This window comes from Aspergillus novofumigatus, assembly GCF_002847465.1.
Source record: "Aspergillus novofumigatus IBT 16806 chromosome Unknown P174scaffold_7, whole genome shotgun sequence".
Classification (NCBI taxonomy): Eukaryota; Fungi; Ascomycota; class Eurotiomycetes; order Eurotiales; family Aspergillaceae; genus Aspergillus; species Aspergillus novofumigatus.
The window spans coordinates 1,322,822-1,347,821 of NW_020194280.1; the positions used below are offsets into that span (position 1 = coordinate 1,322,822).

The following is a 25,000-nucleotide window of genomic DNA, read 5'->3' on the forward strand; positions in this document are numbered from 1 at the left end:
ATTAAACAGGCCTGCTCAGCCAGTTCCGCCATATAGAAACGACGGGCAAGCAGAACCAGGAACGTGGAAGCCTTACGAGGCTCTGGAATAGATATGGAAGATGATGGTTAGATGGACTAAACGGCTGCCTAGGAGCGGTCTTCCTAGGTGCGGAACTACACTACGCTTGGAGCACCACACAGAATGGAGTGGGATAGGTGTTTAATGCAATAAGATGGCGCAGGGGAGGCACGCAGCCCGGCGGCAGGCTGCTTTAATTGTTTATCTGCTTTTGATGTGGCTCTACGCCAATTTCTTATGTCTTCTCTGCATTTCTGGGCTTTATGGATAGGCGTTCGGATACTAGATTCCTGCTTCATTCGGCGAAGCGCCTGCGTAGCTAATCGCTTCAATAGATAGGCTACATCATGTTAATAGAATCTTGATTGATTGATTGATTGATTGATTGACACAGGACAGTACATGAAGCCTGCAACGCGGCTGCGAAAGTTACTCTCCCAGCCAGGCGTCTGCATTCAGGCACCAGGAGTATATGATGGCATTTGCGCGCGCCTCGCCATCGAGCAAGGCTTCAACGTCATGGTACATCTCCCACTATTTCCCTATTTTATCGCGCACAGCTGATCAAGAACAGTACCAAGGCGGCTCGATGACTACAGCCGCACGCCTGGGACGAGCAGATCTTGCATTTGCGTCGCTCGCTAGACAACTTTACGCAAAACGCCCAGATAATCACGAACCTTAATCCTCGGATTCCGCTTATCGCCGACGCGGGCGTAGGCTTTGGATCGCCACTAAATATCGCCCGCGTGGTCCAGATGTATGACTTGTGTGGCGTAGGACTGCCGAATAGTACATGTGGAAGCAGCCTCCTAGAATCACCGTAGTGGCTGGCACTGTCTACTAGCCTTCCAGAACTCTTGGTATGCGAACAGAAGCTCTGCAACCTGATCTGATTGGAAATTCAGGTAATCACCAGCGTAGTCTGTGGCTTTCAAAGCGCGTATGAATGCTTGAAATTTCTCCTCGAACAGGGAGGTCATTCGAAATCTAGACGAAGCGCGGACCGTGGCATGCCTCTCCAGTACCTGAACTGTCGGCGTGTAATCTGGACACAGGTAGCGTCAGCCTTTGAGCAAAACTAATAAAGATCTGGCCAATGTGACGCTTACTGATTTTCTCAGCAAGGCTAGGGTCAACACCATAAAGAAGCTTGAAGGTATCCCGGTCAGTTCGTGGTGGGAATTGCTGGCCATTTTCGTCCATAAAGCCCTCTGGATCGTATAGCATAGCGTCCGCCATAAAGAATCCGTGGTGAGCGGCGACATTTCCCTGGTCGACGACCTTTTGAGAAACCTGCTCCTGATATTGGCAGAACGAAGAGAGAACCTCACGTCTGTCTCTTGCGCTAGCCGATTGAATGTGTTGTGGAGTTCGCTGAAACGGTCCATCATCTCCTTCTTCGACTCGTTGAGCTGTCTCTCCAACACTTCGACCTTGGTCTCTAGTGCAGGTATTCTTGCATGTTCCCTGACTATTCCAAGACCTTCGTCGTTGCCGGTATACATGTTATCGTACAGGACTTCCGAATGGAGTTCGTCGGTATCAAGGCATTCAGCCAGTGACCTTTTCGCACCGGCAATCATGTCAGACTCTGAGGCTATGACGGTCTTGGCTGCGAGCACAGCGGTAGACCTAGCACCGGCATCGGTATAAATGTTCACGTCAGCAGCCTTCTTCGAATTTTTTCTTCAGTGGCATGGTGGAAAACACGCAGTTCGGTTGAGGCAAGACGCGGGTCGGGTGGGAAAAGACTAGGTACTCTGAAAGAGTTGGCCTTCGCGGGCACTTACCGACACTCAGATACGAATGAACGGGTAATCCTTGGGAAGGCACGCTGGAACAGCTCTAAGAAGGCAGGCTGAGACCGTCTTGGGAAGGTGTCGCTGCGATGGTATGGTGTCGCCTTCTGAGCGCGCGTGCCCAAATGGAAAGAATATTGCAAGGAAGGAAAGCCTGCGTATAATATTGTGAAGAGAGCCTCGGGAAGGTAAGTGGGAGAAGTGAATGGGGTTGACAATGGTATAGAATTCCACAGAGCATCAGGAGGAAGGTGATGTCTTCATTACACTATGATGCGACTGCAACCAAGCTATGTAAAGTATGAGTCAATCTCTACGAAGGAGTTTCATCATTCTTCCCATGCGTCATCAAGTGTTTACTTCTAGAAGGGATCTATTCTCCGCACTGCTTCCAACCGCTGACCAACCTGGCGAGGGGGCTGCAGTGCTGTACCAGAAGATACCTAACTTGTGCATCTCGAAAACAAAGAAAGAAAGAAGGAAAGAAAGAAGGAAAAACAAACAACAGAGAATTCACACACTAAGCAGTAGGCCCTATTAACGCGTGATGGGCCCTCTGCCTAGGTGTACCCGCCCACCACAACCGCAATTCATCTCTTTCTTTTCTTCTCCAGCGCGTACCCAACCATCACCATGGTCCCGCAAAGGCGGGCCCCGTCTATCTCCCTCAGGCAAAGCGTGGCGAGGGGCTCCGTGGGGAACCAGACGAAGGCCGTTCTGCATATACACCTATGGTTAGTAGGTGGTCTTTCTTGTTAGGAAAGACGGGACTTACGTGGCACTCCTCAGGTTGTCAAGCTTAGCCGGCTCAACTTCAGCGCGCACTGGCTGGAATCGCTGCAACGCACCCATCAAGTCTTGGACATTCACCTCGTTTGCTAGCCCGCGAATAATGAGTTTAGAGCTGGCCGCTGTCGAGCTGTTGAGAGAAGGCCGTAGACTCGTGGTATTGTCGAAGACGGACGCGTGGGAGCGTTGAAGATCGCGTAACTCTCGCCTGATGTTCTCCATCCGCTCCGTTTCCTCCTTTGCCTCTGGGTCCAGGATGGTAATCATCTCGCCGCCCGCTGCGGTTAGCCGGAGGCGACCCGTGATGGTGTGGTTATGGTTGGAGGAGGGGTGTAGAAAACCACGCACTGAATCTCGCTGTTGAGGTCGACTCCTGCGTAGAAAAGACGGCACGTAACAACTGCGTGGTACTGCCCACCCTGGAAGGCGTCAAGAAGGATTTCTCTGTTATGTGTGCCGATACTTTTCGCCAACAGCCCGATTGCACAACCAGGGAACCTCGCGGAGAGGGACTCTTGCACAGCTCCGGCCTCGTCGAGCCTGTTAGTGAAGATTATGGTCTTCTTCTGGGATAGCATCGGAGCGATCAGGCGGGCGAGGGTATCAAGGCGTTGTTCCCCCTCCTGCATCTCGAACGAGGACACAACGACATGCCGAGGCCTTTCCATGGCAGTGATATCAATGCGCGTGTCACTGTCACGGAGGCAAAAGCGCCCCATTGCAGGAAGTATCCTCGACGTCGAGGTCACAATCCGCGCACCGGTCCCAGGCGGTATATTTTGACAGAGAGTTCGACAATGAAAACCTACACCAGTGTCCCCGAGCAAGCTCCACACCTCGTCAAACATGTAGTATCTGACCGAGCCCAGAGCTCGTTCACCAATCGAGAAAGTCTTGATCCATAAAAGACCTGAGCCGCAGCCATTTCATGGCTAAGTTCTAGCCAGAAAGTGTGCTCGCATTGGACCATCGTTACAGACTCAACGCTGATGAGAGAAACGTGTGTCAATTGACAACGCTGACGGACCTTGCAGGTTCCTTCATATACTATCGTGAGGCCACGGTTTCAGCCAATAACTCAGGGCGCTCATCATAACTGTGGTGTGAATTCTCCGAGTAAGCCTCCTGCGCAATTTCGCGATCGCGTCGAATTCTGCTGCGTTTTTCTGTTCAGCTAAAAGTAGAAAAGATCAATCAGAGGACAGCTCAAGGAATGATGCGAGATCATCCGGACTCACTGCAGTAAAAGGGGGTGGCGAGGTGCAGAACACGGAGAGACCGGCCCAATGGCAAGAATGGCTCAAGTTGGTCTGAGTCGACACGGCGTCAAAGGATGGGAAAGCAACGAGGAGAGGCAGGCGGGTGAGGAAGCTATCTATACCTTATAGACCACACCCCACGATGCCAAGCGACAGAGAAGCGCTTTCCCCGATTAGGAGCGCTATACCGGATGCAGTAATTCGCCGTCACCGCAGAATACGGAGTATCTGCGGAACGCGAAGCCGCATGTAAATAATAATAACCAATTAGTAGTAGGTCTGGATGGAACTCCCCCAATTTGACCTCTGCACTCACTCAATCCGTCATGTCATCTGTGCAACAACGTAAAGCTGAAATTTTGGCCAAAAGGGCTAAACTGGCGGAGCTGAGGCGCCAGAGAGAGCTACGACAGAAGGAATTCTCGCAGAGTCGGGCCAGCACCGGAGGAGATGCTTCAGAGGTATGCTACCCTAGCCACGAGCGTGAAATACCAAAAGCCAGATACTGAAGTACCATCCGCAAAGATTGTGTCGCCTGTGCCGAGTCGCTCAGATAGCAGAGCTGAGCTCGATGACCTGATCGCTCGCCTTGTTGATCGCCCAGGATCGGCCTCTGTCAGCCATGCAGACGGCCCCTCACGAAAAGGCAGCAGGCCGAACTCAGTACTGAGCGCTAGCCAATTGAGTGGAGATAACGCTGAAGCTTTCAATTCTGCTACGAGACCGCTTTCGCAGTCAATCGCCGTTCAGACTGATGTGACGGACCCTTTTGTTGCCTCTACTGAACCTGCGCCTGCCCCTGAACCTAAACGAGAAGTCGTTACATACAGCAAGGGAGTGCAAACAGATGACTCAAAGCAACGCCAATTAGACTCGCTGGACTCGGAGTCAGAAAGTGGAGAGTTTGACGATGGTACTGGATCAAGCAAACGCCTAAGCAAGAGGGACCGCGAACACGATGAGGAAATTCGAAGGAAGCTTCGCAGAGAAATTGAGGAGGAATTGCAGGCCAGCCAACAGCAGGCTGCTGGTGGGCCTGGTGCCCAGGCTACAAAACTACGTTATCCTTTACGTACACTCGACGAGGACGAACTGAAGGCCGTCACCTCTTCAGAGGACTTCCTCGACTTCGTGGAACGTTCAGCGAAAGTGATCGAGCGTGCTCTAGATGAGGAGTACGACGTGCTCGCGGACTACGAGCTTGGCGGAGTTGATGGCGATCTGGAAGAAGATGACGAACATGGACGAAAGCGCAAGAGCATCAGGGAGGTTTGCCAGTTCTGGGACGAGCGATGGAGCAAGAAACGCATGATCAGTGATTTGAGTTTCTCTCCGAAGGTCAGTCGCCCCATATCCAATGAAGATATTTTTACAGGGCTGACTTACTTTCCAGTTTCCGGAACTAGTTCTGGCCGCGTACACGAAGAATCCCTCTGCTCCTCATGAACCGGATGGCCTAGTCCAGGTTTGGAACCAACACTTGCACTCTCGCCCTGAGTATGTGTTCCATTCAACTTCGGATATCTTGACGGCCAAATTCTCCCCGTTCCATCCCAACCTCATCGTCGGAGGATCGTACTCTGGGCAGGTTTTGCTTTGGGATACGCGATCGTCCCGCGCCGGTGGTGGTGCCCCTGTACAAAAGACACCCCTGACTGGCTCAGGGCATACGCACCCCGTGTACAGCATCTCAATCATAGGCACACAAAACGCGCACAATATCTTGACCGCGTCCACAGACGGCGTTGTCTGCGGATGGACCGTTGATATGCTTTCACAGCCCCAAGAATACCTCGAGCTCTCCACACCTCCACCGTCCAAAACAGAGGACCTGGCGCCCACAACCATGTCGTTCCCCCAATCGGACCCAACATTCTTCATCGTCGGTACCGAAGAAGGAGGCATTTATCCTTGTCATCGCTACGATCGAGCCGGGGCCAAGGCTGGCACTGACCAACGTCTCGCGTACCGTGGCCATGCAGCGCCGGTCATGTCGACTGCCTTCCATCCCGCGAAGGGCCCGGTTGATCTCGGAGATCTGATGTTAAGCTCTAGCCTGGACTGGAGCGTCAAGCTGTGGCGTGTGCGACCACCTGCCACCACCGCCCCGGCAACCTCGGCTGCCATTGCGACCACGCAAGTCGTCTCACCTATCCTCGATCTGAACCGGGAGGATGTGGTTTACGACGCCCGGTGGTCGCCTCACCGCCCCGGAGTCTTCTCTCTCGTCGATGGAGCTGGTAATCTCGAGGTCTGGGATCTCTGCTCGGACACCGAAGTCCCCGTTGTGCGGACCACGCCGACTCGGGGCCGTGGCGGTATCTTGACGCGAAGCCTTAACAAGGTGGCATGGGAAGAACGCGAGGGCAAGCGGCTTGCAACCGGTGGATTGGATGGTGTAATCACAGTCTTCGAGGTAGGAAAGGGCCTGAGTGGTACTCCTGAGGACGTGCCCGCGGACGAATGGACGGCAATGAAACGGCTTGTTGGGAAATTGGAGCAGAGAGATCGCGTGAATTGAATGAACTATTCACTTGGCTGGTTACATTTTTTTTTTGACTTCTACGCGATATTTAATATGGACCAGGTTTCTTTGCACGGTGCCCTTGCTCACTTACCATATACCCCACGGACACCATGTCGATGTATGCATGCATGTATTCAAGCCAGGAGAATCAGAGGATCGTATGGAGAACTATTATTGGAGCAATTTGCTTTGAGAGGACATAATCCAGCAGTGGTTCGAGGTCTATTTCAAGTAAAGTGTGATAGCTAACAGTCTATCGTCTATAACATTATCGACGAGATGTGTATCATCAATAAGTATATCGAAATCCGACCTGACAGAGTAGTTAGCGCTGAAAGACCAGGTATGGCCTACGACCGAGCCGGTCTAAGAAGCATACCTTATTTTGAATAACCCTCCGCCCCCGAGCTGCTTGTTGGTTGCATCGATAGAAGCAAATCGCAAAGACACCAACGATGGCAATCATGAGGATATGCGACCTATACAACGATAATACAAATCAGCAAACGCATTTCTTTCCAACTCAGCTAACAAGACCCTACCCGATAGACACCCAGACGGCCGTGGTATAGTGCGGCGCCTCCTGCTGCCGGACGATATAACTCCCCGCCACGCCACCCAGCCCATTGCACGCAGCTACGGCAGCCGCAGTGGTGGCCCGCTTCCACTGCCCGACGACATTGTTGGCCATGAAGGCGTTAAGGGCAGCCCAGTTGGAGACGTATGCGCCTGTTGCGAGGAACGTGCCGATGTACCGGACGGTGACCTCGGTGGAGGATGGGAGGCCGAACATCAAGAACCCGACTATCACGCACAGCGCGTTGAAGGTGATGAGCGGCCCGCGGACACGGTAGGTGTCGCCTATCAGGGAGGTGAGGAGGACTGGGATGACGGACCAGTAGTATGGCTGGAAGAGGGTTAGGCGGGATAGTCGTGGACTTCGTGACAGGTCAAACTTACCGGCGTTGAGAGCAGAATCGATTGGTTGCTTGAAAACCCCATCCCCGACTGGAGAATGATGGGGAGAAAGTAACTGAGCGAAGTTGAGACGAGGTTGAGCAGGAAGAACAAGCAAGCGAAACCGTATAGTTTCGGGTCAAGGAAGTTGACGAGGATTTTGCGCCAGGAGAATGGTTCGGGAACTACATCGTCCCGATCCGTCTGGATACGCTGCGCTGCCACTTTGGCCTCCGTCTTGGACAAGAAGCAGAAGCTTTTGTGCGACTGCTCGGGAAAATCTACCATCCACCAGTAGGTGATGATGCCAAGGACACAGGTGATGAGCCCTTGGACAAGGAACATCCACCTCCAGCCTCTTAACCCTGCTTTGCCGTCCAAGCGGTTCAGAGCGTAGTTGACAATGGTGCCCGTGGCTAGTACAAGGACCTCTCCGGACTGCAGAAACGCAAAGCGCAGTTGCTGCTCTTTGCGTGTGTACCAGGTACTGATCAAATACGTCAATCCTGGATATATACCAGACATGGCGAAGCCCAGAAGTACACGCAATGCAATCATCTGCTTCCAATTCTGGATGAATGCGGTGCAGAGGGTGATCAGACCGAAGCAGAAGGTGATCAGGGCGAACCAGATGCGGGGACCCATCAAGCGCACGGCAACGGTGCAAGGCAGCTGAGCGACGACACTTGCAATCGTGAAGATGAAGATGGAGACCGAATACCGCGATCCTTGCAAGTCAAGATCCTCGAACATGCTTGTGACCGATGCCGATGACAGAATGCCCGAGTCAAGTAGGTTGAGGCTGCATAGGATCCCAGCGATGGTACAAAGACGTATGTCTACTTTGAGTCGAACGCGTCTTTCCAATGCTGTGTATTCTTCCTCGGAGACATTCTGTATAATGGGCTGTCCTTCTGACGCAACGAGAAGCGCCGCCTCTTTTGCTGTATTGGGGGCGGGTGTCATCTTCTCGGAACTGGCATCGTTGACTGAATGGCATTTTTGCGCCATTGTGTGCACATGCACATTGGCTGTTGCTTTCTGAATGGAATTGTTGAGTTACTCAAAAGACCGTCATGATGCAGCGGGTATAGGAAGAGTACAATGGGAAAATAAAGGTGAGATGCACTCCTCGACAATTGGATGGAATCTGATTTGATTTTTTTCTGGCAGCTGAGACTGGACCTCGGTGCTTATCAATATTCTGTACTGCCGAGCCCTGGATATAGAATGTAACGCTGCAGGATTGGACAGTAGCACTCGTGAGTCATGCATCGCCCGGGAATTTCACACGCGGGTGCATTATTGGAATGCTGCTGAAGTGCTGATTCAAGCATTATCAATCTCCGAGTGATGCTCCCCGCTTCTCGAAGATCATCGAAGATGTTCTCCATCACTAGGTTACAGCCTCGACTCTGCTGATCTCGGCTTTTAACCATTAGGTGTTGATCTTAACTAAAGCTTGCTTTGCTTGGTAGTAGATCCTAGCTTTTATTAAGATCATAGTCTGTTTTATCTGTCGGCGAATATTCTGGTAATCCGCGCTTACAGACAAATGTACCGAGTGGTGTGAAGAGTAAAACCCAACAAAAAAAAGAGAATCCTTGACCTTTGTACTGGTCTCTGCAACAGGATGCTCCTGTATCAATGTCGATCAATGAGTCTTGTCGTTGACTCGACGTGGATACATATATCTCCGTTGATGCTCATCGTGGTCGGACTGACCATTTATTTACGTACATTGGATATCTTCGCTGGGTGACAACATTCAAGTGCACTAAAGTTGGAACAAGTCCACCTAAGAGAATATTATTGTCTGAGTCATTTATATATTTCACTCGACTTCAAACAACTGGATGGGACCATGTCAACTCCGTAAACCGACACCTTCTCTGTGGTGCAACATTGTAAGTTATCTCATTAGGACTAAGATAAGGTCATGTGACCTACATGAATTCCCACGCCGTTGGGATTGGGACCTGTGTCTGGCTTCTGCATTTTTTTTTTTTTTTCATTCTGGTTTGCGTCACTCGTCTCCCCTAGGTAGCATACGTCGTATCGTATAGCCATAAATCTGAGGGTCCGTAAGGCGAGCTTGTCTGACGTATCTCACATGAGCATTGTTGATGCTCATGGCAATGTACGTTGACTCTAGATAGTCAAGCTTACATTGGAGTAGGCATGTGTTGACGAGGAATAGTACACTACCAAAGGCTTCTCGGCTCTTGGCAAGATTTTGGTGAGCTCACGGCTGAGGTTGGATATGAAGCAGTTCTGGGAGAGTAACGGGTGCGGTTGTGGGCTCATGGTATAGGTTTTAAGTCTCGTCGCCTTTGTCGAGGGTTTCTGTAGTCAAATAATGGTCTGATATCTTCAATAATTGGCCGGTTGGTGTAGTTGGTTATCACGTATCGTTAACACCGATAAGGTCGCCGGATCGAGCCCGGCACTGGTCACTTGTTTTTCTTTTTTGCCAGTCCTCACTTAGGTATATACCCTATGATGCCTTTTGGGGTCATTGCTTTCTCCAGAACTTGGAGAGTACCGGGTTGGACCATGCGAGTGACTCGGGACTGGAGCTGGATGGTTATGTTCATCATGGCATGTAAAAGCATGTGGATTATATGACTTGTCGACCTTGCTTCGTTTTGAGCATATACTATGATATCTATATGGGTAAGTACTGTATCACGCAGCTCCCTACCATAGGTATGAAAATCTATTTAGGTTATATCATTGAATTCCTCTTCTGTCTGATAAAGTTGATAGTGCACGAATGCCGAAAGGGGGGAATTTTAGCTCCTGTATTGTACATATAGTCAAAATCCCAAATCTTTCTCAACAATCGGCCGGTTGGTGTAGTTGGTTATCACGTATCGTTAACACCGATAAGGTCGCCGGATCGAGCCCGGCACTGGTCATTGTTTTTTCGCTTTTCTCACTCCATGAGTAGAGTCGGTTTATTTTGTTTTATTATTATATTTCATTTGAAACCGGCAGTGCCACATAGATATTGTGAGGAATGTGATTCTTGTACTGCTGTTTTATGTTATTAGCGGCTTCGTTAGAGAGACTGATAGTAGTCCGACGCTGTTTATTACAATATAAGGGGAGATGCAACTTGGTTGAGCATTGATGGGTTGTTGCCCCTTCTACCTGGTAGTCGGGACAAGGAAGAGATGACGCGGGGTTCTCTGATTTAGGCTGGATTTTTTGTTGACGCTTGCCCTATTAGCTATGACAGTGACATAGCTGGGATTGTTGGTGATTTATGCTTTGCAACTGACTTGGGCGTGGGAGGTTTTGCTACATGACAACAGCACCCCCAGAGACTGCGCTATATACTCCAGCCTTATAATGCGCTTAATAGAAACAAGCGAATGTGCTGTTGGAGGGTGTCTGTATTTGAATGGAGATACAGAAAGAATATGCATGAAGGTTGATGATATACCTTCTATGATCGAAGCCAACTGAAGCAGAATTCGGTTACCTTCTCGAATAAACTACACATATGGTTTACTAGTAAGTTCCTGTGGGTTTCGAGCGGTCTTACTCCTATATTACTACAACCCCATTTGTGCCAGGCACTTGTGCTTCTATATGTATAGGTCGATAAGAGTGGTTAGCATGGATTATATATAATGATAAGGGCATTATCCTGGCGTACCAGGAAGAGAAAAAGAAGGAGAAAAAGATGACACGCTCATGTTGGATATGATGGATATGAACAAATAACAGATCCTTCTTATCTCACCCGACACTGTCGTATCAGATTAAATAATACTAAACCCTCCTTTATATTGCTACCTCATTTGTTTTTGTTATCTCTTCATATCACTGTAGTTCATACTGCAGTGTATGGGTAACCCCGAGGTCAGGGTTTTTATTCTAGCAAGGCATACTTTATACTAGAGTCGGCCAAATCAGCCATTGACTGTCTGCGTGCTCTGTCAAGTGTTAAGCGCCCGAGTGCCAAAGCAGCAGATTAGTGTAATCAAGCCAGCAGTATCTCATTTGATTGGCTATTAATTAGTCTAAGGAGTATCGAAGACTGTACCAGTTGAAGTATTACTAGCATGTTTCCCAGATCTCTCCCTTAAATGAGTCGTCAACCCTCATCATGGATGTGAAGGGCATCATGGATGTGAAGGGTTTTGCCTTCCCCCTTGTCCTCCACGGTGAACCGCCTTGGAGGCAAAATTGAATTAAAAAGCTTTCTTCTAGTGCCGCAATGACTTCTTAATAGGCTTGAAAAAGACTCTACCTTCAGAGTCACTTACGTCCTCCGCAAGGCGCCGGTAGACGATATCTGTATCAGACAAATAACCGAAACTGATTGTGACCTGGTCATCGTTCACCATTACAGTTCCATATTTCGCGCGAGGAATTGATATCCTGAACTTGGAGCACCGCTTTCCCGAGGTACTGATATACCCTCCTTTGGATCCTTCATCTGAGTACTGATCATCGTACCAGAATCTGGATGGCCTCATCCGCTGTGAATTCAGAAGATACCTAAAAGATCATCCTTCAAATCCATGTGTGGGATGACTGAAGTTACCCTATAGGGTTCATTCTAGTTCAGTAACCTTTCAACAGTGATCTGATTACAGAGATTGCGCAGCTTCTCTGCGTCCAGGGACGCTCTACCGCTGTTTCCAATGACAGTGATTGGAATCTTATGGTACATACCAGGGTCTATTGAACATATCTGGGCCGGGAGACGTGGGGAGATGGCAGCTGCAGCTGTGATGCTTAAAGAGTGGGCATTCGGATATGCAGGATCACACAAACCCATATTTCCACAGTCCAGTGAGTACCTTATATCCCAGTATAGCCTCGACCGCCAGTTAAAAGCAGCAGTACTGGCTCTCACTGGACGACGCACGCAAAAGAAGAAGAATGTACCCAGATTGCAGTCTGTCTAGAAGATGATAGAGGTGTTCACCACCCATCCCAGTACCTGCCCCGTCATAGATACGCCCCTGATCCCAGAGCCCTGCTCGCTCGTGCGAGTGTACGTGTAGTACAGGCTGATCAAGTTCGCTCTGGCTATCATAGCAATTGACACCTCAAGCACGATGCTTCAGTGGGCCCTGGACCTGCTGCCCCTGAAATCTTCTGATATCTGAGGAGAGGCCCCATTAAGACCAAGAGTATATGAAAGATTAGCATCTGTACGGTCGTTAACGACTAACATGTTATCGCAGGCCGAAGTGTAGGGCGGGGAAACACAGGAACTACTGTATCTGCGCCTAGTTAAGTTACGGTATAGACACCACTGTGCTATAGTAATTAGGATATTACTGTTATAAGTGATCCTGTCTTCTGTATGTAAAGGCCCCAGGTATATGGACTTGCGGTGATATCAGAGTGCAGGCGGCTAGCTGGCTTATTACTAAAACCTTTGGTATTTATCTCCGAATAACCAAGTAACTGATTCAGTGGGAGCATTCTCAAAGCGAGGAGTGAATTATATCCTAATGATAAACTACTGGACCAATCTATGCACACCCATAGCACGGAGTTGTGCGGTTAATATCGTTATCTAACAGGGTAACAGACCTGAATTTCTGGATACCAACTATATTATTAAAATGAAATTTTTCTATCAATTGGCCGGTTGGTGTAGTTGGTTATCACGTATCGTTAACACCGATAAGGTCGCCGGATCGAGCCCGGCACTGGTCATTTTTTCTTTCATTTTTTGCTTCTTCTTTTCATCTTAAATCAAGGGTATTGCTCAAAATCCGGGATATCCAGCCTATGGTAACAGAAAAGGAAAGCGGTGGACCGGGGTGCAGACGCAAGCAAGATAACGGAGAGCCACTTACTTCCTGTTCAAAAAGGTTCGTAGATCAACTCACGATCTGATATCCGGCTTTTGGAGATCTGATGAATGCAACTCATTCCTGCAGTATGCCATTTGTATGATTGGAACACACCTTAATGCTTTCAGGGCACTGTCTCCTGACGTGTCGGACTCACTATGTCCCACGGCACATCTCTCTCATTGCGCCAGGGTAATTTTATTCGGGCCCCCAACGGGACGAAGGACCAGGCTCTGGTCGATGATACATCCTCCCGAAGACAGAAACAACAGGCGAACGTTTACGATACCGTGGCTGGTTGGTTATGATCGGTGTGTTCTCCCGCACCGAACTGACGGATGCCATGTCGGGTCAACGCCCGTGGTTTCTTACTGTCGCCGTTGTATGCTTCCAAGTACCGAAATAATGGCGTCTTCGAACCTTTGCCCTGCGCGTCCAGAAGAAGTCTTTTTTCCGCCGACAGAACGCTCCAATTCGCTACGAAGGAAACGACTTGTACTTCGCACATGAGGCTCTTACATCCGGCGGTCCTCTCCCCAGTTCCGATCTTCTGGAAGTAATCCACGCCTACTCGACTGGTTTCTACGATGATGCGACATGGGAATAGGGGTTAAGATCACTATCAGAGCATGGATGAGACGGCTTTGACCGCCATGGGGATCCTGCTGGAGGAGATGGCACAGGAGTCTCGAGAGGAAATTCGGGCCGATGAGAGCCAACCTGCCTTCCGCAATGACCGCAGAATGGGCCGTAAAAGAGCTAACACTGGGAGGAGTAGCATCCTTGCGCTTGCCAGCTCCGGGGATGACTTAGACAGCATGGTCAAGAAGAAAAAAGAGCGATCGAAGAAGCCTCGTTTAGCAGCCGAGGCGATACCCACGGATATGGACACAGAAGCGGACATGAACGCTATGCGAAGTATTAAGGCGTGCAGCTGCCGACACCTCTTTCTTAACCCGGTGAAGGCTGCTGTGTCCCTGAACGCTTATCTCCCGCCCAAGCAACTTTCTTAAACTGCACCCTTTCCCCATGTATGGCAGTGGCGGGATAACTGTCGAATAGGGATCCCTCAATCTGACGGAGAGACGTACCCGAGACCAGCAGGATGCTTGAACGCTGATCTCCTCGCACACGGTCGAATGATCCCAATCTCAGGCCAAACAATGGCTGCCGCCGAGCACTGCGTGGCGTCCGCCGTTCCTTGGCAAGATAGGGCCTAATAGAAGTCCAGAAGTCCAGGCGGCGGTTTTAGGGTCTTGGCCTTTCTCCCCGCCGCCCCCCCACCCCTCCTCGCATAGGGACTAGACGGGTACTAGATTGTGGTTGTGGCACCAAGTATCACGTGATCATTAATGAGTGGAGATCACTGATAGACTGCCGGCCCGTCGGGCCGTGCATGTCCGTGCCTTAGCCATGCACCTACTCCAGCCGTGGGGTGGGGGGTTGCAAGCCTAAGGCACAGATACGCAGGACCTGGCCCCCTTCAACCATTGATATTGACTATCACGGAGCATCTCGGGTCAGTCAATTCTGACAAGTTTTGCCTCTGTTCCAGGTATATTCCGAGTATTGCTCGTATCCACTCACCTTGCCCACCTTACCCACCCGTCACCCATGCTGTCTCGCGCCAGAATCATTTTCCGCAAGCTCTGTGGTAGTGGCAGCAGCCGTGGCAGCGAGCCCACGCCATCAGCGCCGGCCGCAATAGCAGAGAGTGAAACTGACGACCCACCCACTCGCGCCCTCCATATCAGCGACTGGAGGCGGTCAGCCACCAAGCAACGCTACCATCGCGGTCAGCAGCACATGGAAATTATTGTCGTGAATGCCAAAGGCGCAGCCGATGGCACTCGTCTTTACGAAGTATGTGCCCAGTGTAATATGCTCTGAGAACCCCCAGCTGAGCTTACCCTGCGTGGTTCATTAGCTACTGGGGAGAGAGAAGGATTTTTGGCCTGAGTTCGACATTACATTGGATGACTCTGGCACAGATTTTGTTTGTAATGGATACCTCTACAATATCCACTTCACCTTGGCCAGTGGTCTGGCGCGTTATTCAGCGATGCTCTCACTCTATCAGCATATCCCCCTCATCTTCACATATGATGCTTCATCAAGGGAATCATGGGACGAAATAGTCACCGCATATGAGAGCATGCGCAGCCGCTGTAAAGATGGGGTGCACCCATTTCTTGCAATAATGATTGCTGCTATGTGTGAAGGTGAAGGTAAAGCCCCTGTGTTGCATGCAGAAGCTGAGGCATTTGCAACCCAGCGGGACTGTCTCTTTGTCAAGGTCTCACCCATAACTGGGCGCGGCATGTGCAATGCAGTCTGCTCACTAATTGAGCTGGCGTACGGCGCTCGTGATCAATATTCTACGGATAAGAAGGGTCAGACCCAGAGGATCAAGAGGGCGAACGCAATTGCGGCATTATTCCCAGCTAGGGATGCCTAGCTCAAGACTGGCATCATCATGGATGAATGTGATACCGCTGCTAAGATGGTCAGTAAGTACAGCAAATATATTCAGTGGAATGCTGCTTTACCTGCACTTGGTTCGCCGCTGTAGTCCAGTCACCAGTCTTGCATCTCGACTCAAGATGAGCCCCTGTCTGCCTACTAGATATTCTGCCATCGCCACCCACTCTTGTTCCAGGAACCCATTGAGCGGCCAGCTTCCAGCGAGCAGGATTTGAATAGTACGTGGCATATTTGGCAGCGTCGTCGATCAATGAACCGAATAGTATCTGATTCCCACCAGAAAGGCCCTCACTGTCAGCGAGGAGAATCGGTCGGTCGGGGTTGATAGTAGCCAAGCCATAATACAGGTGTACGTCGGAACTCGTTGGTCTTCCACCAAGCACATTGATGCTCGGAATGGGAGTCGCTTTGTGAGTCCAATCATTCTACATAATCACGTGCGTATTGGCTCTGACACCGTAGTTAATTATGGTTTTCTTTGGGACCGGTAAGTCAGCCAGTCATGATAGTTACAGTGTATGAATTGAACTCACAATCAGGGTAGACTTCCCAGCTCCAGTAGGTCTGGCAACGGTCTGGTGTCTTATTATATTGCCAAGATTCTGACCTCGATCGGATATACCAGCTCCGTTCAGCAGAACCTGATCAATGGCTGTCTCCAGATCTTGAACATGATTGTGGCGCTGACAATGTCTTCTTCGTGGACAAGATCGGACGGCGCAAGCTCTTCCTGGTCTCGACAGCGGGCATGTTGGTGGCGTTCGTAGTCTGGATGATCTGCTCGGCGCGGTATGCCATCGCGGGGAATCACAATGCGGCCAATGCCGTGATTGCGATGATGTACTATGTGTTCTACAATATCGCATGGTCGGGTCTTCTGGTGGGATACACGGTGGAGATTCTCCCTTACAGTATCCGAGCTAAGGGAATGACGGTGATGTGGCTCTGCATTGATGTTGCTTGTAAGTGGCCCTGGACGTCGTATGTGAGTTCTGTACTGACGATCCGCAGTGTTCTTCAACCAGTACATTAACCCGATTGCGCTAGAGAACCTCGGGTGGAAGTACTATATCTTCTACTGCGTGTGGCTGGGCGTGGAGTTGACGGTGGTGTGGTTCTTCTACATCGAGACGCGCAACACGCCATTGGAGGAAATTGCGATGTATTTTGAAGGGGAGAGTGCGATCGTCGTGGGTGGCGTTGCAGGCACGGAGAAGGCGCGGGAGTTGAAGAATACGCTGCATATCGAGGAGGTCTCTTGATCTGATATGATAGGATCTTGGGTATATCTTACATTGTTGTATTATCAGTTGGGTAGATGGTGTTGTGCCTGAGGATGCACCAGGTGACTTACTTCAACTCCCTACATCAACCCCACTACATCAACTTCGACCTTCCACACTCCTCTCCTTCTCCATCAACAAACAACACCATTCCATTCGATACATAAGATACATAACTGAATCACTAACTCACCTTGTCCCGAAATCAACCCGAGTTTACACTAGATACACCCACCTTCGTACGACCCCTCCCCCGCCCAGTCCAGCCAGAAAACAACCAACAACCGGGATTCGAACACTATCAGAATTGGACAGACGCCCAAACTCAGCCTGAGTGCCAAACAAGCTTTGATCGTCTCCCGCCTGTGGTCAAGATGCACCTGTCACATGCTCAGGGAGCTGGTGAAGACGTCAAAAGCTTCACCGAGCAAGAGATGGAGAGATCTCAAGCAAGCTGGTATCGACCAATCGATTATCCTCGCAGGCCAGAGATATTATGGTCACAGAATTCGCACCTTAAGCGCAAGGAGTTGGAAAGGGAAAGAGACATGCTTTTGGCTAATGAGGAGACTGAAGTAGTGAGTCAAGAGCCGAAGAAGAGGAACTACACTCAGAAAGAAGGCTGAAGTCTTAGGCAGCTGTCGACATCGGAAGATTGTGCCGACTACTCCCGTCCCCTCGGGCCTGTATGCGGTACGAATTATGCTGAAGTGAAACCGGAGAAATTCCTGAGGTCTGTGATGAAAGAAACGATACGTCCGGGTTATTAGGCGGAATGCAGACAAACTTTATGAGCATGCGGGTAACTCTAGTCGGTGGTAGAGATAGGGCAAGATCTTCTCAGGGTTTTGTCCTAGCCATTGGACAGTCCATCATCAAAAGGTTCTTTGCTCTTAAAGCCAAAAAGAGTCGCCCAATCCAACAATTGGCCGGTTGGTGTAGTTGGTTATCACGTATCGTTAACACCGATAAGGTCGCCGGATCGAGCCCGGCACTGGTCATTGTTTTTTGTATATTTCTGATATACACGAATCCGATGCCATCCTAATCATTATTGTTTCCTTCTCACTGCAAGCTCTATCATTCCGTACTGACTTCTATTAAATTAACTATTAAATCAACCCTTCTCTCGTTCATATCTACCATTCCAATCAATCCGGCCCTCTCTGTCCCCTCAGTATTGTATCACAATCTGCATCCTCCGATCCTCCGCCGGGGATCCCGAGTGTCTCAGTGGCCAAATCCTCTTTTCTTAACGTTCTAACGATTATTGTAACTGACAATCGAGTTACTCCGTCACTCAGCGATCTTGATATGCCACTATCATTTCTCCGATTTCGCCCCCGCAGCTTCCCCTTAAAAAGGACCCACGTTTTGCTGCAGCTCGGGCGAAGGGAGCTGCGGAGCTGTCTCATTATATGGAGCATAATCATAACAAGTATCCATTAATGGCATATGGGGAGTGGCTCGACTCCCCAGACTCTGGGCTGTCCAGCTTTCTCCGAAAGATAGTACATATATGTAGCCATTTCGCCTCTCTCCCAGCTCCGAATTCCTCTCCGCAGCTTCTTCCTTAGGTTGATGTCCTCCCCCCGCTATTGTAGTCTTCACCGCCAACCAAAAGTCTGCTATTATTATTGAATTCGTTGCCCTCCACACTAACAACAAAAATTATACTTAATCTCTAGTTGGATAACGTCGGTATTCCTACAAAGGGCAGCATGGTTGAGCTGATTCTTCCCCCGATCCTCATACTTTGCTACCTCCTCTCTTAGCCTGCCTTCCCACAGCGTTTGTCTCGACCCGCCCTCCTCCAGTGCTTCTACCCCTCCTATCACCTATTCTCCGACAGCGTGTTCAGATCCTCAGTTCTGTCTCCACATCCCCGACCGATTCGTGGTTGCGGTTACTATGCTGGGATTCCGAAAAGGCTGAGCGTCTTCAAGCGCTGGTGGATGGCGCGAGCTTCGAGCCTCACCCAGTGTCGGGGGAGATTGAACTTCCGGAGGAAATTCATGTTGCATACAATCGGGTGGACGAGGAGACATTGCACTCGCGAATTCTGTTATCGGAATACAGCTTGAAAGCTATATATCTCTGGTGTCTCAGTGATAAAGACGGAGGTGGGCCCGGATGGCGTTTGGCTGAATTGATGCCCCATGAAGGCGGCGCCGAAAACGACGGGCTTTGGTCATTCTCGATCGGGGAGGCAAATGCTCAGGCAAAGGAACAACTGGTGGAGGATGCTCTTAGGGAGGCAGAGCAGGATCAAATGGTCGCCCCACACACGCAGGAGCAGGACGATGAGGAGGAAAATGACGACGGCTATTGGGCCCAGTACGATGCTACACCTGGCCGAACGCCTTCCGCCAAGACCCCTGCCCCAAATCCACTGTCGTCTCTCCACCGCCAGGATACGTCTGAAGCGTCGTATTTCTCACGCTACGCTGATGTGCAACCGGCAATGGATAACCACGACTCATCAGAGGAGCAACCGGAGGTTGGTCCAACTTCGTTGAACGGAGACATGCTGGCGAGTTTGTTGCGGCAGCAGGTGAATAACTCAAGCTTGGAAGAATCGGCTCGAACGAAAGGCTACGCCAATGGAACAATTGCCGACGAGACCACCGCGATGTCGCTAGATCATCCTCGGCCGTCTTCCACGTCGTCCACTGCGTCCGAGGCGGCAGTCGCAAAGTTGGAACAAGAAGCGGAGCATCAATCTGCATGTGAAGTCGGCGTGAAGCAACATATCAGCTCAAATATCAAAAGCCTATTCCGGCTTGCGAAAATTACGGGCATCTCGCGTGCAGAATTCCAATCTCTGGTCAAGACGGAGTTGGAGTTGTTGAATTTGTCTGATGAGGAATAAAACTGGTGAAACCGCTGACTGATGGGCTGTTTACGACAAATGATTCTCTTCTTATTGATATTGCTGGTTTTGTACATTATACCATCCTACTTGCTGCCCTTTTTTGAGCGTTGGGAGTTGCATCACTGTCTCACAGGATATCCGTTTGTTTAGGACAACAGATTGCTTGCGGTCTAGCACAACATTGGAATCAATAGCTAATCGGAATTAGCACAGACCTCATCAATGATAAACATAAATCATTCATCGTATTTGCTAGGGTAGCATGTTGTCGGTCTCATACCTTCATAAGGTAAGGTAAATAACCCATATATAGATTTGACGCTCGGACCAACGTCTTGTTCCGTTCCGCGCGTCCTCCGAATAATGACACGCAACCCGCTTACGGACAACCGACCCCCGTCAATATAGGTAGCCGGCAGTATATTTTCCTCCCCTCACTCCTCTTCCAAGCCTCGCTACCATCTGTTCTACTGTATTGTACTCCGTACTACCATGTGCTTTCCGTGATCATCATTGTAAGTTATTGCTCAATGGCGATCCTCTGATCCTGGAGCTTATCTTCATTGTCCTGTTCTGGTTCGCTGATCTTATCTGTCAATTTCAGCTTTGTCTAGGTGATCGACTGTCATTCTCTTAGCTCATTTTTCTTGTTCTGTACTTTTCTTCTGGTCATGTCTTCATCTCCTTCGTCCTCTCTTCGCAAGAGAGGTGGGAGGAAGGAGGCTTATTCTCCATTGCCTTCGGACGATACCTCCTCTCCTTTGTCTTCATCCAAGCCGAGCGTAGCTCCCAAGAGCCAGTCGGGATGGGACTATAGGCTGGCCTTAGTCGTTCTCACCATCCTGGCTTTCATTACCCGGTTCTACAAGATATCCTACCCTAACGAAGTGGTCTTTGACGAGGTGCATTTTGGCAAGGTGAGTGAAGCTGTCTCTCATGATTTGTGGATTGAACAATCTGACATGGGGCTTCATTCTCTCAGTTCGCTTCTTACTACTTACAAAGAACTTATTTCTTCGATGTCCACCCTCCATTTGGCAAATTGCTCTTCGCTTTCATGGGATGGCTGATTGGGTATGACGGCCACTTTCTGTTCGACAACATTGGCGACTCCTACATCGATAACAAAGTTCCATATGTCGCTCTCCGCGCAATGCCGGCCACTCTGGGGGCTCTGACAATCCCAGTGGTCTTCCTCATCATGTGGGAGTCCGGATATTCGTTGCCGGCCTGCGTGTTGGCTGCCGGTCTCGTACTGTTTGACAATGCCCACGTCGGAGAGGACAGACTGATTCTGCTGGATGCCTCCTTGGTACTTGCCATGGCGCTAAGCATCCTCTGCTACGTTCGCTTTTACAAGCTGCGCCATGAACCCTTTGGCCGTAAATGGTGGAAGTGGCTGCTCTTGACGGGCGTTAGTCTCAGCTGCGTTATCTCTACGAAGTATGTCGGTGTCTTCACATTTGTCACCATTGGTGCTGCGGTCTTGGTTGACCTGTGGAACTTGTTGGATATCAACCGCCCATCGGGAACGCTCAGCATGGCCCACTGGAGCAAGCACTTTGCTGCCCGCGCATTTGCCCTCATCATTGTGCCTTTCTTCTTCTACCTGTTCTGGTTCCAGGTCCATTTCGCAATTCTCACCCGCTCCGGGCCAGGCGATGATTTCATGACCCCGGAGTTCCAGGAAACCCTCAGTGACAACCTCATGTCGGCGCAGTCGATCGGCATTCAGTACTATGACACAATCACTATCAGACACAAGGACACCAAGGTGTTCCTTCACAGCCACTGGGAGAAGTATCCCCTCCGCTATGATGACGGCCGTATTTCCAGCCAGGGCCAGCAGGTCACAGGATACCCATTTAACGATACGAACAATCACTGGCAGATTCTGCCTTCTGTTCCCTATCCTGACACCGACAGGCAAGGCCACAGCGTCAAGAATGGCGACACCGTCCAGCTCCGTCACGTCGGCACTGACACCGTCCTGCTGACGCACGATGTTGCGTCTCCTTACTATCCCACCAACCAGGAATTCACCACCGTTTCTCAGGAATTGGCCAATGGCGAGCGACACAACGACACGCTGTTCGAGATCAAGATCGAGAACGGCAAGCCTCAACAGGAATTCCGGTCTCTCTCAAGTCATTTCAAGCTGATCCATGTGCCGACTCGCGTCGCAATGTGGACCCATACAACCCCCTTCCTGAGTGGGCCTTTAAGCAAGCCGAGATTAACGGTAACAAAAATGTCCTTCAGACGAGCAATCTTTGGTTCGTGGACACCATCGAGTCGCTGGAGGAAGACAGCCCCCGTGCCATGAAGCAAGAGCGCCAGGTCAAACATCTCCCCTTCTGGCGCAAGTACCTTGAGCTGCAACGGGCCATGTTCTTCCATAACAATGCTCTGACCAGCAGCCATCCGTACGCCAGCGAGCCCTTCCAGTGGCCCTTCCTACTCCGAGGTGTCAGCTTCTGGACCAAGAATGACACCAGAGAGCAGATCTACTTCCTGGGTAACCCTATCGGATGGTGGATTGCCAGCAGTCTGTTGGCTGTCTTTGTTGGGGTGATCAGCGCTGATCAGCTGTCCCTTCGCCGCGGAGTCGACGCTCTTGAAGAAAGTAAGTGTTAAGGAACCTCCAGTCCATACGACGACTCGCGATCTAACCTTGTCTTCTAGTTTGGGGCCGTGGCGCTCGTTCTCGTCTGTACAACAGCACTGCATTCTTGTTCCTTTGCTGGGCTGCCCACTACTTCCCCTTCTGGCTGATGGGTCGCCAGCGTTTCCTCCACCATTACCTTCCGGCCCACGTTGCGTCTTGCATGGTCGCGGGAGCTCTGATCGAATTTATTTTCAACCTGCAGCCGATCTCGGTTGCTAGACCTGTAAAGGAAGATGATTCAACCGGCAAGTCCAAGGCCCATGGTAGCGCCGGTCATTTTGTCACCGCGAAGGAACGAATGGGTAGCCAGTCGCTCATTGCCGGATGGGTTGCGACCCTGGTCATTCTTAGTGTGACGATCTGGGGATTCTGCTTCTTTGCGCCCCTGACATACGGTACCCCTGGCTTGGATGTTGCGGGCGTCAATGCACGGAAATGGCTGGGCTATGACCTGCATTTCGCCAAATAATTAGCTTTCCTTTAGGCGGCCCGTCGCCTGGCAGTTGGCTAGGATGTCCAGTTGGGTATGATGTGATCTTGTGCATCCTGAGGTTCCTCTTCTCCTTCGAAACTGATACTCAGCGAAGCAATTCCCTGAGAGCTTCCGTGCAGTCACTGCACACTAGGAGCTTCTGTCACAAGTGGAATGGTGGATGATGATGTTAGTGATGCCCTTTCCTCATTCGTCTCAAATAATCTTCGTGGTCGAGCCACGTGCAAGCGTGGAATCTCTTCTGTTTTCCGTCCTTCCAGTCTATACTGTCTACATCTTTCTATATATGTATTTTGATATCCGTTAGCAATAAGCTTCATTTACTGTCTACCATTACTGTAGCGTGCGAGCTAGCAACCAAAATGAGGAGACATAATTCATATTTCAGAGCATACAAAACTCTTAACGCCATCCGTGGAGTATCATATATGCAAAAGTAAAAAAAGCACCGAAATACATCAGCAAGTCTATAGGTAGGCTATTTTGCATCCTAGTGGGTCATTCTTTTGCCGATCTCGCTCTCCCACCCACGGACTCGCTCGAATCCATTCGACGCGGTCTGGTAGTCAAGCATGGCCTGGTAGACCTCCTCCTGGCTCGTGAGAACAAAAGGCCCGTACTGCACGACCTTCTGATCCAGAGGCTGGCCCGCCACGAGGATGAAGCGAGACTCCGACTCGGCATTATCCGGGACCGACGCCTCGACATAATCACCCGGCTGGTCAAAGACGACATTATGGAATTCCTTGACGACGCGGGTGGCGTCATTCGAGCCGAAGATCGTCGTCCCGGCGAGCGTATACGCAAACGCATTCCAGCCCTTGGGCAGCGGCTGGGAGATGCGGCCGCCCGGCCGGATCGTCACATCCAATAGCCACACAGGCGTGTAGGCCAGGTCGCGCACCGAGTCGACACCATGTGACTGGCCCGAGATGACCTTGATCGTGACGCGGCCGTCGTCGACCTCCGCGACGGGGATCTCGCTCGCGCGGAGATCGCGGTACCGCGGCTCGCACATCTTCAGCTCCTTGGGCAGGTCAACCCACAGCTGCATGCCGACGTTGAGGCTGCCGTCGGAGTTCTCGCGGGGCATCTCGGCGTGCATGATGCCGCGGCCAGCGGTCATGAACTGCAGGTCGCCGGGGCCGATGGTGCCTTTGTTCCCGGCGAAATCTTCGTGGTCGACGCCGCCGGAGAGCAGGTAGGTGATGGTCTCCTGGCCGCGATGGGGGTGGTCTGGGAACCCTGCGCCGTGGCCGACGCTGAAGTGATCCAGCATGAGGAAGGGGCTGAAGTTGCGCAGTTTGGGGTGCCGATGGACCGGCGGACGCGGGCGCCGGCGCCTTCGGCTTGTTCGATGGCCAGGAAGACCTGACGGATTGCGCGGGGGACAGCCATATCGGTGAGGGGGAGGACGATTGGCTCGGTGTGCGTGATGGGAGGAACGGAGGAGGCGGCGATGTTGTTCTTTCGCAGGTACTGCGACAAGGTGGTTGAAAGTTGTTCTTTGAGCGGAGCGCTTAGACTTCCGAGGTGAGCTGAATCAGAGGCGAACTGATATGCGAGGAAGACTGCTGCGATGCAAGTTAAAAATGATAAAAGGAGTTTCATCGATCACAGCCGCAGCTACTTATACTTGACGGGCACAATATTAGGAAAGCTGTAGAACAGCCTGGAGCGAGGATGGAAGCTTTTCACTGAGAAATACTACAGCACTGTCAGCGTTAGTCAGTCATTAGTTTATAACTCCGTATCTTGGATACGGATAGGCGAAAGGTCAATCCACTTGACCAGAGCGATTCCACCTGGGTCTGTGGGTTTCATTCTCTTCGACTTGCCAGAAGTGACGGATAATCGACCAATTCCCATGGGTGACGTGCATTGATCGGTAATTAATTAGGTGATGACCAATATCCCCGTCAGCACGCGCTAAGCTATTCTGGGACATTGACACCCACTATATTCGGCCTCG

General features: G+C 50.7%; 11 protein-coding genes and 4 non-coding genes across 15 annotated transcripts; 11 read left to right on the forward strand and 4 right to left on the reverse strand.

Annotated features, from left to right (window-relative positions):
- Window positions 1-812: 812 nt before the first annotated feature.
- On the reverse strand, window positions 813-1,860 carry P174DRAFT_278894 (uncharacterized protein). The gene is made up of 2 exons (XM_024821546.1): window positions 1,173-1,860; window positions 813-1,108 (listed from the first exon to the last, which is right to left on the reverse strand). Exons 1-2 carry the CDS (start codon window positions 1,644-1,646, stop codon window positions 1,040-1,042), a joined length of 543 nt encoding a protein of 180 aa, XP_024679546.1. The 5' UTR covers window positions 1,647-1,860; the 3' UTR covers window positions 813-1,039.
- A 598-nt stretch (window positions 1,861-2,458) lies between these two features.
- P174DRAFT_494893 (uncharacterized protein) lies at window positions 2,459-3,976 on the reverse strand. Its single transcript, XM_024830861.1, has 3 exons — window positions 3,890-3,976; window positions 2,638-3,807; window positions 2,459-2,579 (listed from the first exon to the last, which is right to left on the reverse strand). The coding sequence occupies exon 2, from the start codon at window positions 3,497-3,499 to the stop codon at window positions 2,936-2,938; it is 564 nt and encodes a 187-aa protein (XP_024679547.1). The 5' UTR covers window positions 3,500-3,807; window positions 3,890-3,976; the 3' UTR covers window positions 2,459-2,579; window positions 2,638-2,935.
- A 212-nt stretch (window positions 3,977-4,188) lies between these two features.
- Window positions 4,189-6,612, forward strand: P174DRAFT_444703 (putative dynein intermediate chain). Its single transcript, XM_024828152.1, has 3 exons — window positions 4,189-4,371; window positions 4,436-5,248; window positions 5,304-6,612. Exons 1-3 carry the CDS (start codon window positions 4,237-4,239, stop codon window positions 6,429-6,431), a joined length of 2,076 nt encoding a protein of 691 aa, XP_024679548.1. The 5' UTR covers window positions 4,189-4,236; the 3' UTR covers window positions 6,432-6,612.
- On the reverse strand, window positions 6,578-8,544 carry P174DRAFT_412109 (putative MFS transporter). Its single transcript, XM_024824291.1, has 4 exons — window positions 7,398-8,544; window positions 6,980-7,344; window positions 6,817-6,916; window positions 6,578-6,750 (listed from the first exon to the last, which is right to left on the reverse strand). Exons 1-4 carry the CDS (start codon window positions 8,403-8,405, stop codon window positions 6,727-6,729), a joined length of 1,497 nt encoding a protein of 498 aa, XP_024679549.1. The 5' UTR covers window positions 8,406-8,544; the 3' UTR covers window positions 6,578-6,726.
- A 1,232-nt stretch (window positions 8,545-9,776) lies between these two features.
- Window positions 9,777-9,850, forward strand: P174DRAFT_t138. Its single transcript has one exon. It is a non-coding gene; the product is annotated as a tRNA-Val (tRNA).
- A 391-nt stretch (window positions 9,851-10,241) lies between these two features.
- On the forward strand, window positions 10,242-10,315 carry P174DRAFT_t139. The gene has a single exon. It is a non-coding gene; the product is annotated as a tRNA-Val (tRNA).
- A 2,696-nt stretch (window positions 10,316-13,011) lies between these two features.
- On the forward strand, window positions 13,012-13,085 carry P174DRAFT_t140. Its single transcript has one exon. It is a non-coding gene; the product is annotated as a tRNA-Val (tRNA).
- A 298-nt stretch (window positions 13,086-13,383) lies between these two features.
- Window positions 13,384-13,832, forward strand: P174DRAFT_463116 (uncharacterized protein; the record flags this gene model as incomplete). The annotated part of the gene is made up of 2 exons (XM_024830219.1): window positions 13,384-13,515; window positions 13,689-13,832. 2 exons carry the CDS (start codon window positions 13,384-13,386, stop codon window positions 13,830-13,832), a joined length of 276 nt encoding a protein of 91 aa, XP_024679550.1.
- Window positions 13,833-13,854: 22 nt separating this feature from the next.
- Window positions 13,855-14,238, forward strand: P174DRAFT_423817 (uncharacterized protein; the record flags this gene model as incomplete). The annotated part of the gene is made up of 1 exon (XM_024825152.1): window positions 13,855-14,238. One exon carries the CDS (start codon window positions 13,855-13,857, stop codon window positions 14,236-14,238), a length of 384 nt encoding a protein of 127 aa, XP_024679551.1.
- Window positions 14,239-14,794: 556 nt separating this feature from the next.
- On the forward strand, window positions 14,795-15,778 carry P174DRAFT_444707 (uncharacterized protein). Its single transcript, XM_024828153.1, has 2 exons — window positions 14,795-15,088; window positions 15,153-15,778. The coding sequence occupies exons 1-2, from the start codon at window positions 14,840-14,842 to the stop codon at window positions 15,681-15,683; spliced, it is 780 nt and encodes a 259-aa protein (XP_024679552.1). The 5' UTR covers window positions 14,795-14,839; the 3' UTR covers window positions 15,684-15,778.
- Window positions 15,779-16,177: 399 nt separating this feature from the next.
- On the forward strand, window positions 16,178-16,971 carry P174DRAFT_434047 (hexose transporter protein; the record flags this gene model as incomplete). Its single annotated transcript, XM_024825840.1, has 3 exons — window positions 16,178-16,196; window positions 16,309-16,671; window positions 16,721-16,971. 3 exons carry the CDS (start codon window positions 16,178-16,180, stop codon window positions 16,969-16,971), a joined length of 633 nt encoding a protein of 210 aa, XP_024679553.1.
- A 395-nt stretch (window positions 16,972-17,366) lies between these two features.
- P174DRAFT_423820 (uncharacterized protein) lies at window positions 17,367-19,864 on the forward strand (the record flags this gene model as incomplete). Its single annotated transcript, XM_024825153.1, has 3 exons — window positions 17,367-17,570; window positions 17,631-17,685; window positions 18,768-19,864. 3 exons carry the CDS (start codon window positions 17,367-17,369, stop codon window positions 19,862-19,864), a joined length of 1,356 nt encoding a protein of 451 aa, XP_024679554.1.
- P174DRAFT_t141 lies at window positions 17,920-17,993 on the forward strand. Its single transcript has one exon. It is a non-coding gene; the product is annotated as a tRNA-Val (tRNA).
- Window positions 19,865-20,264: 400 nt separating the features above from the next.
- On the forward strand, window positions 20,265-23,416 carry pmt4 (dolichyl-phosphate-mannose-protein mannosyltransferase). The gene is made up of 5 exons (XM_024828154.1): window positions 20,265-20,382; window positions 20,472-20,784; window positions 20,850-22,046; window positions 22,082-22,493; window positions 22,553-23,416. The coding sequence occupies exons 2-5, from the start codon at window positions 20,539-20,541 to the stop codon at window positions 23,002-23,004; spliced, it is 2,307 nt and encodes a 768-aa protein (XP_024679555.1). The 5' UTR covers window positions 20,265-20,382; window positions 20,472-20,538; the 3' UTR covers window positions 23,005-23,416.
- P174DRAFT_444714 (pirin family protein) lies at window positions 23,367-24,935 on the reverse strand. Its single transcript, XM_024828155.1, has 2 exons — window positions 24,350-24,935; window positions 23,367-24,317 (listed from the first exon to the last, which is right to left on the reverse strand). The coding sequence occupies exons 1-2, from the start codon at window positions 24,637-24,639 to the stop codon at window positions 23,519-23,521; spliced, it is 1,089 nt and encodes a 362-aa protein (XP_024679556.1). The 5' UTR covers window positions 24,640-24,935; the 3' UTR covers window positions 23,367-23,518.
- Between the last annotated feature and the right edge of the window lie 65 nt (window positions 24,936-25,000).

What these genes read in the sequence shown, in the direction of transcription:
- P174DRAFT_278894 (XM_024821546.1), bottom strand. Translation starts at nt 1,646, where the DNA reads ATGATTGCCGGTGCGAAAAGGTCACTGGCTGAATGCCTTGATACCGAC. An exon ending in TAGCCTTGCTGAGAAAATCA is followed by an intron (nt 1,109 to 1,172) that starts GTAAGCGTCACA and finishes ACCTGTGTCCAG; the next exon opens with ATTACACGCCGACAGTTCAG.
- P174DRAFT_494893 (XM_024830861.1), bottom strand. Translation starts at nt 3,499, where the DNA reads ATGTTTGACGAGGTGTGGAGCTTGCTCGGGGACACTGGTGTAGGTTTT.
- P174DRAFT_444703 (XM_024828152.1), top strand. Translation starts at nt 4,237, where the DNA reads ATGTCATCTGTGCAACAACGTAAAGCTGAAATTTTGGCCAAAAGGGCT. An exon ending in CCGGAGGAGATGCTTCAGAG is followed by an intron (nt 4,372 to 4,435) that starts GTATGCTACCCT and finishes CCATCCGCAAAG; the next exon opens with ATTGTGTCGCCTGTGCCGAG. An exon ending in ATTTGAGTTTCTCTCCGAAG is followed by an intron (nt 5,249 to 5,303) that starts GTCAGTCGCCCC and finishes CTTACTTTCCAG; the next exon opens with TTTCCGGAACTAGTTCTGGC.
- P174DRAFT_412109 (XM_024824291.1), bottom strand. Translation starts at nt 8,405, where the DNA reads ATGGCGCAAAAATGCCATTCAGTCAACGATGCCAGTTCCGAGAAGATG. An exon ending in CGATTCTGCTCTCAACGCCG is followed by an intron (nt 7,345 to 7,397) that starts GTAAGTTTGACC and finishes ACCCTCTTCCAG; the next exon opens with CCATACTACTGGTCCGTCAT. An exon ending in GGAGGGTTATTCAAAATAAG is followed by an intron (nt 6,751 to 6,816) that starts GTATGCTTCTTA and finishes CTACTCTGTCAG; the next exon opens with GTCGGATTTCGATATACTTA.
- P174DRAFT_444707 (XM_024828153.1), top strand. Translation starts at nt 14,840, where the DNA reads ATGCTGTCTCGCGCCAGAATCATTTTCCGCAAGCTCTGTGGTAGTGGC. An exon ending in ATGGCACTCGTCTTTACGAA is followed by an intron (nt 15,089 to 15,152) that starts GTATGTGCCCAG and finishes GTGGTTCATTAG; the next exon opens with CTACTGGGGAGAGAGAAGGA.
- pmt4 (XM_024828154.1), top strand. Translation starts at nt 20,539, where the DNA reads ATGTCTTCATCTCCTTCGTCCTCTCTTCGCAAGAGAGGTGGGAGGAAG. An exon ending in ACGAGGTGCATTTTGGCAAG is followed by an intron (nt 20,785 to 20,849) that starts GTGAGTGAAGCT and finishes TCATTCTCTCAG; the next exon opens with TTCGCTTCTTACTACTTACA. An exon ending in AGTCGACGCTCTTGAAGAAA is followed by an intron (nt 22,494 to 22,552) that starts GTAAGTGTTAAG and finishes CTTGTCTTCTAG; the next exon opens with TTTGGGGCCGTGGCGCTCGT.
- P174DRAFT_444714 (XM_024828155.1), bottom strand. Translation starts at nt 24,639, where the DNA reads ATGAAACTCCTTTTATCATTTTTAACTTGCATCGCAGCAGTCTTCCTC. An exon ending in GCCGGCGCCCGCGTCCGCCG is followed by an intron (nt 24,318 to 24,349) that starts GTCCATCGGCAC and finishes GCGCAACTTCAG; the next exon opens with CCCCTTCCTCATGCTGGATC.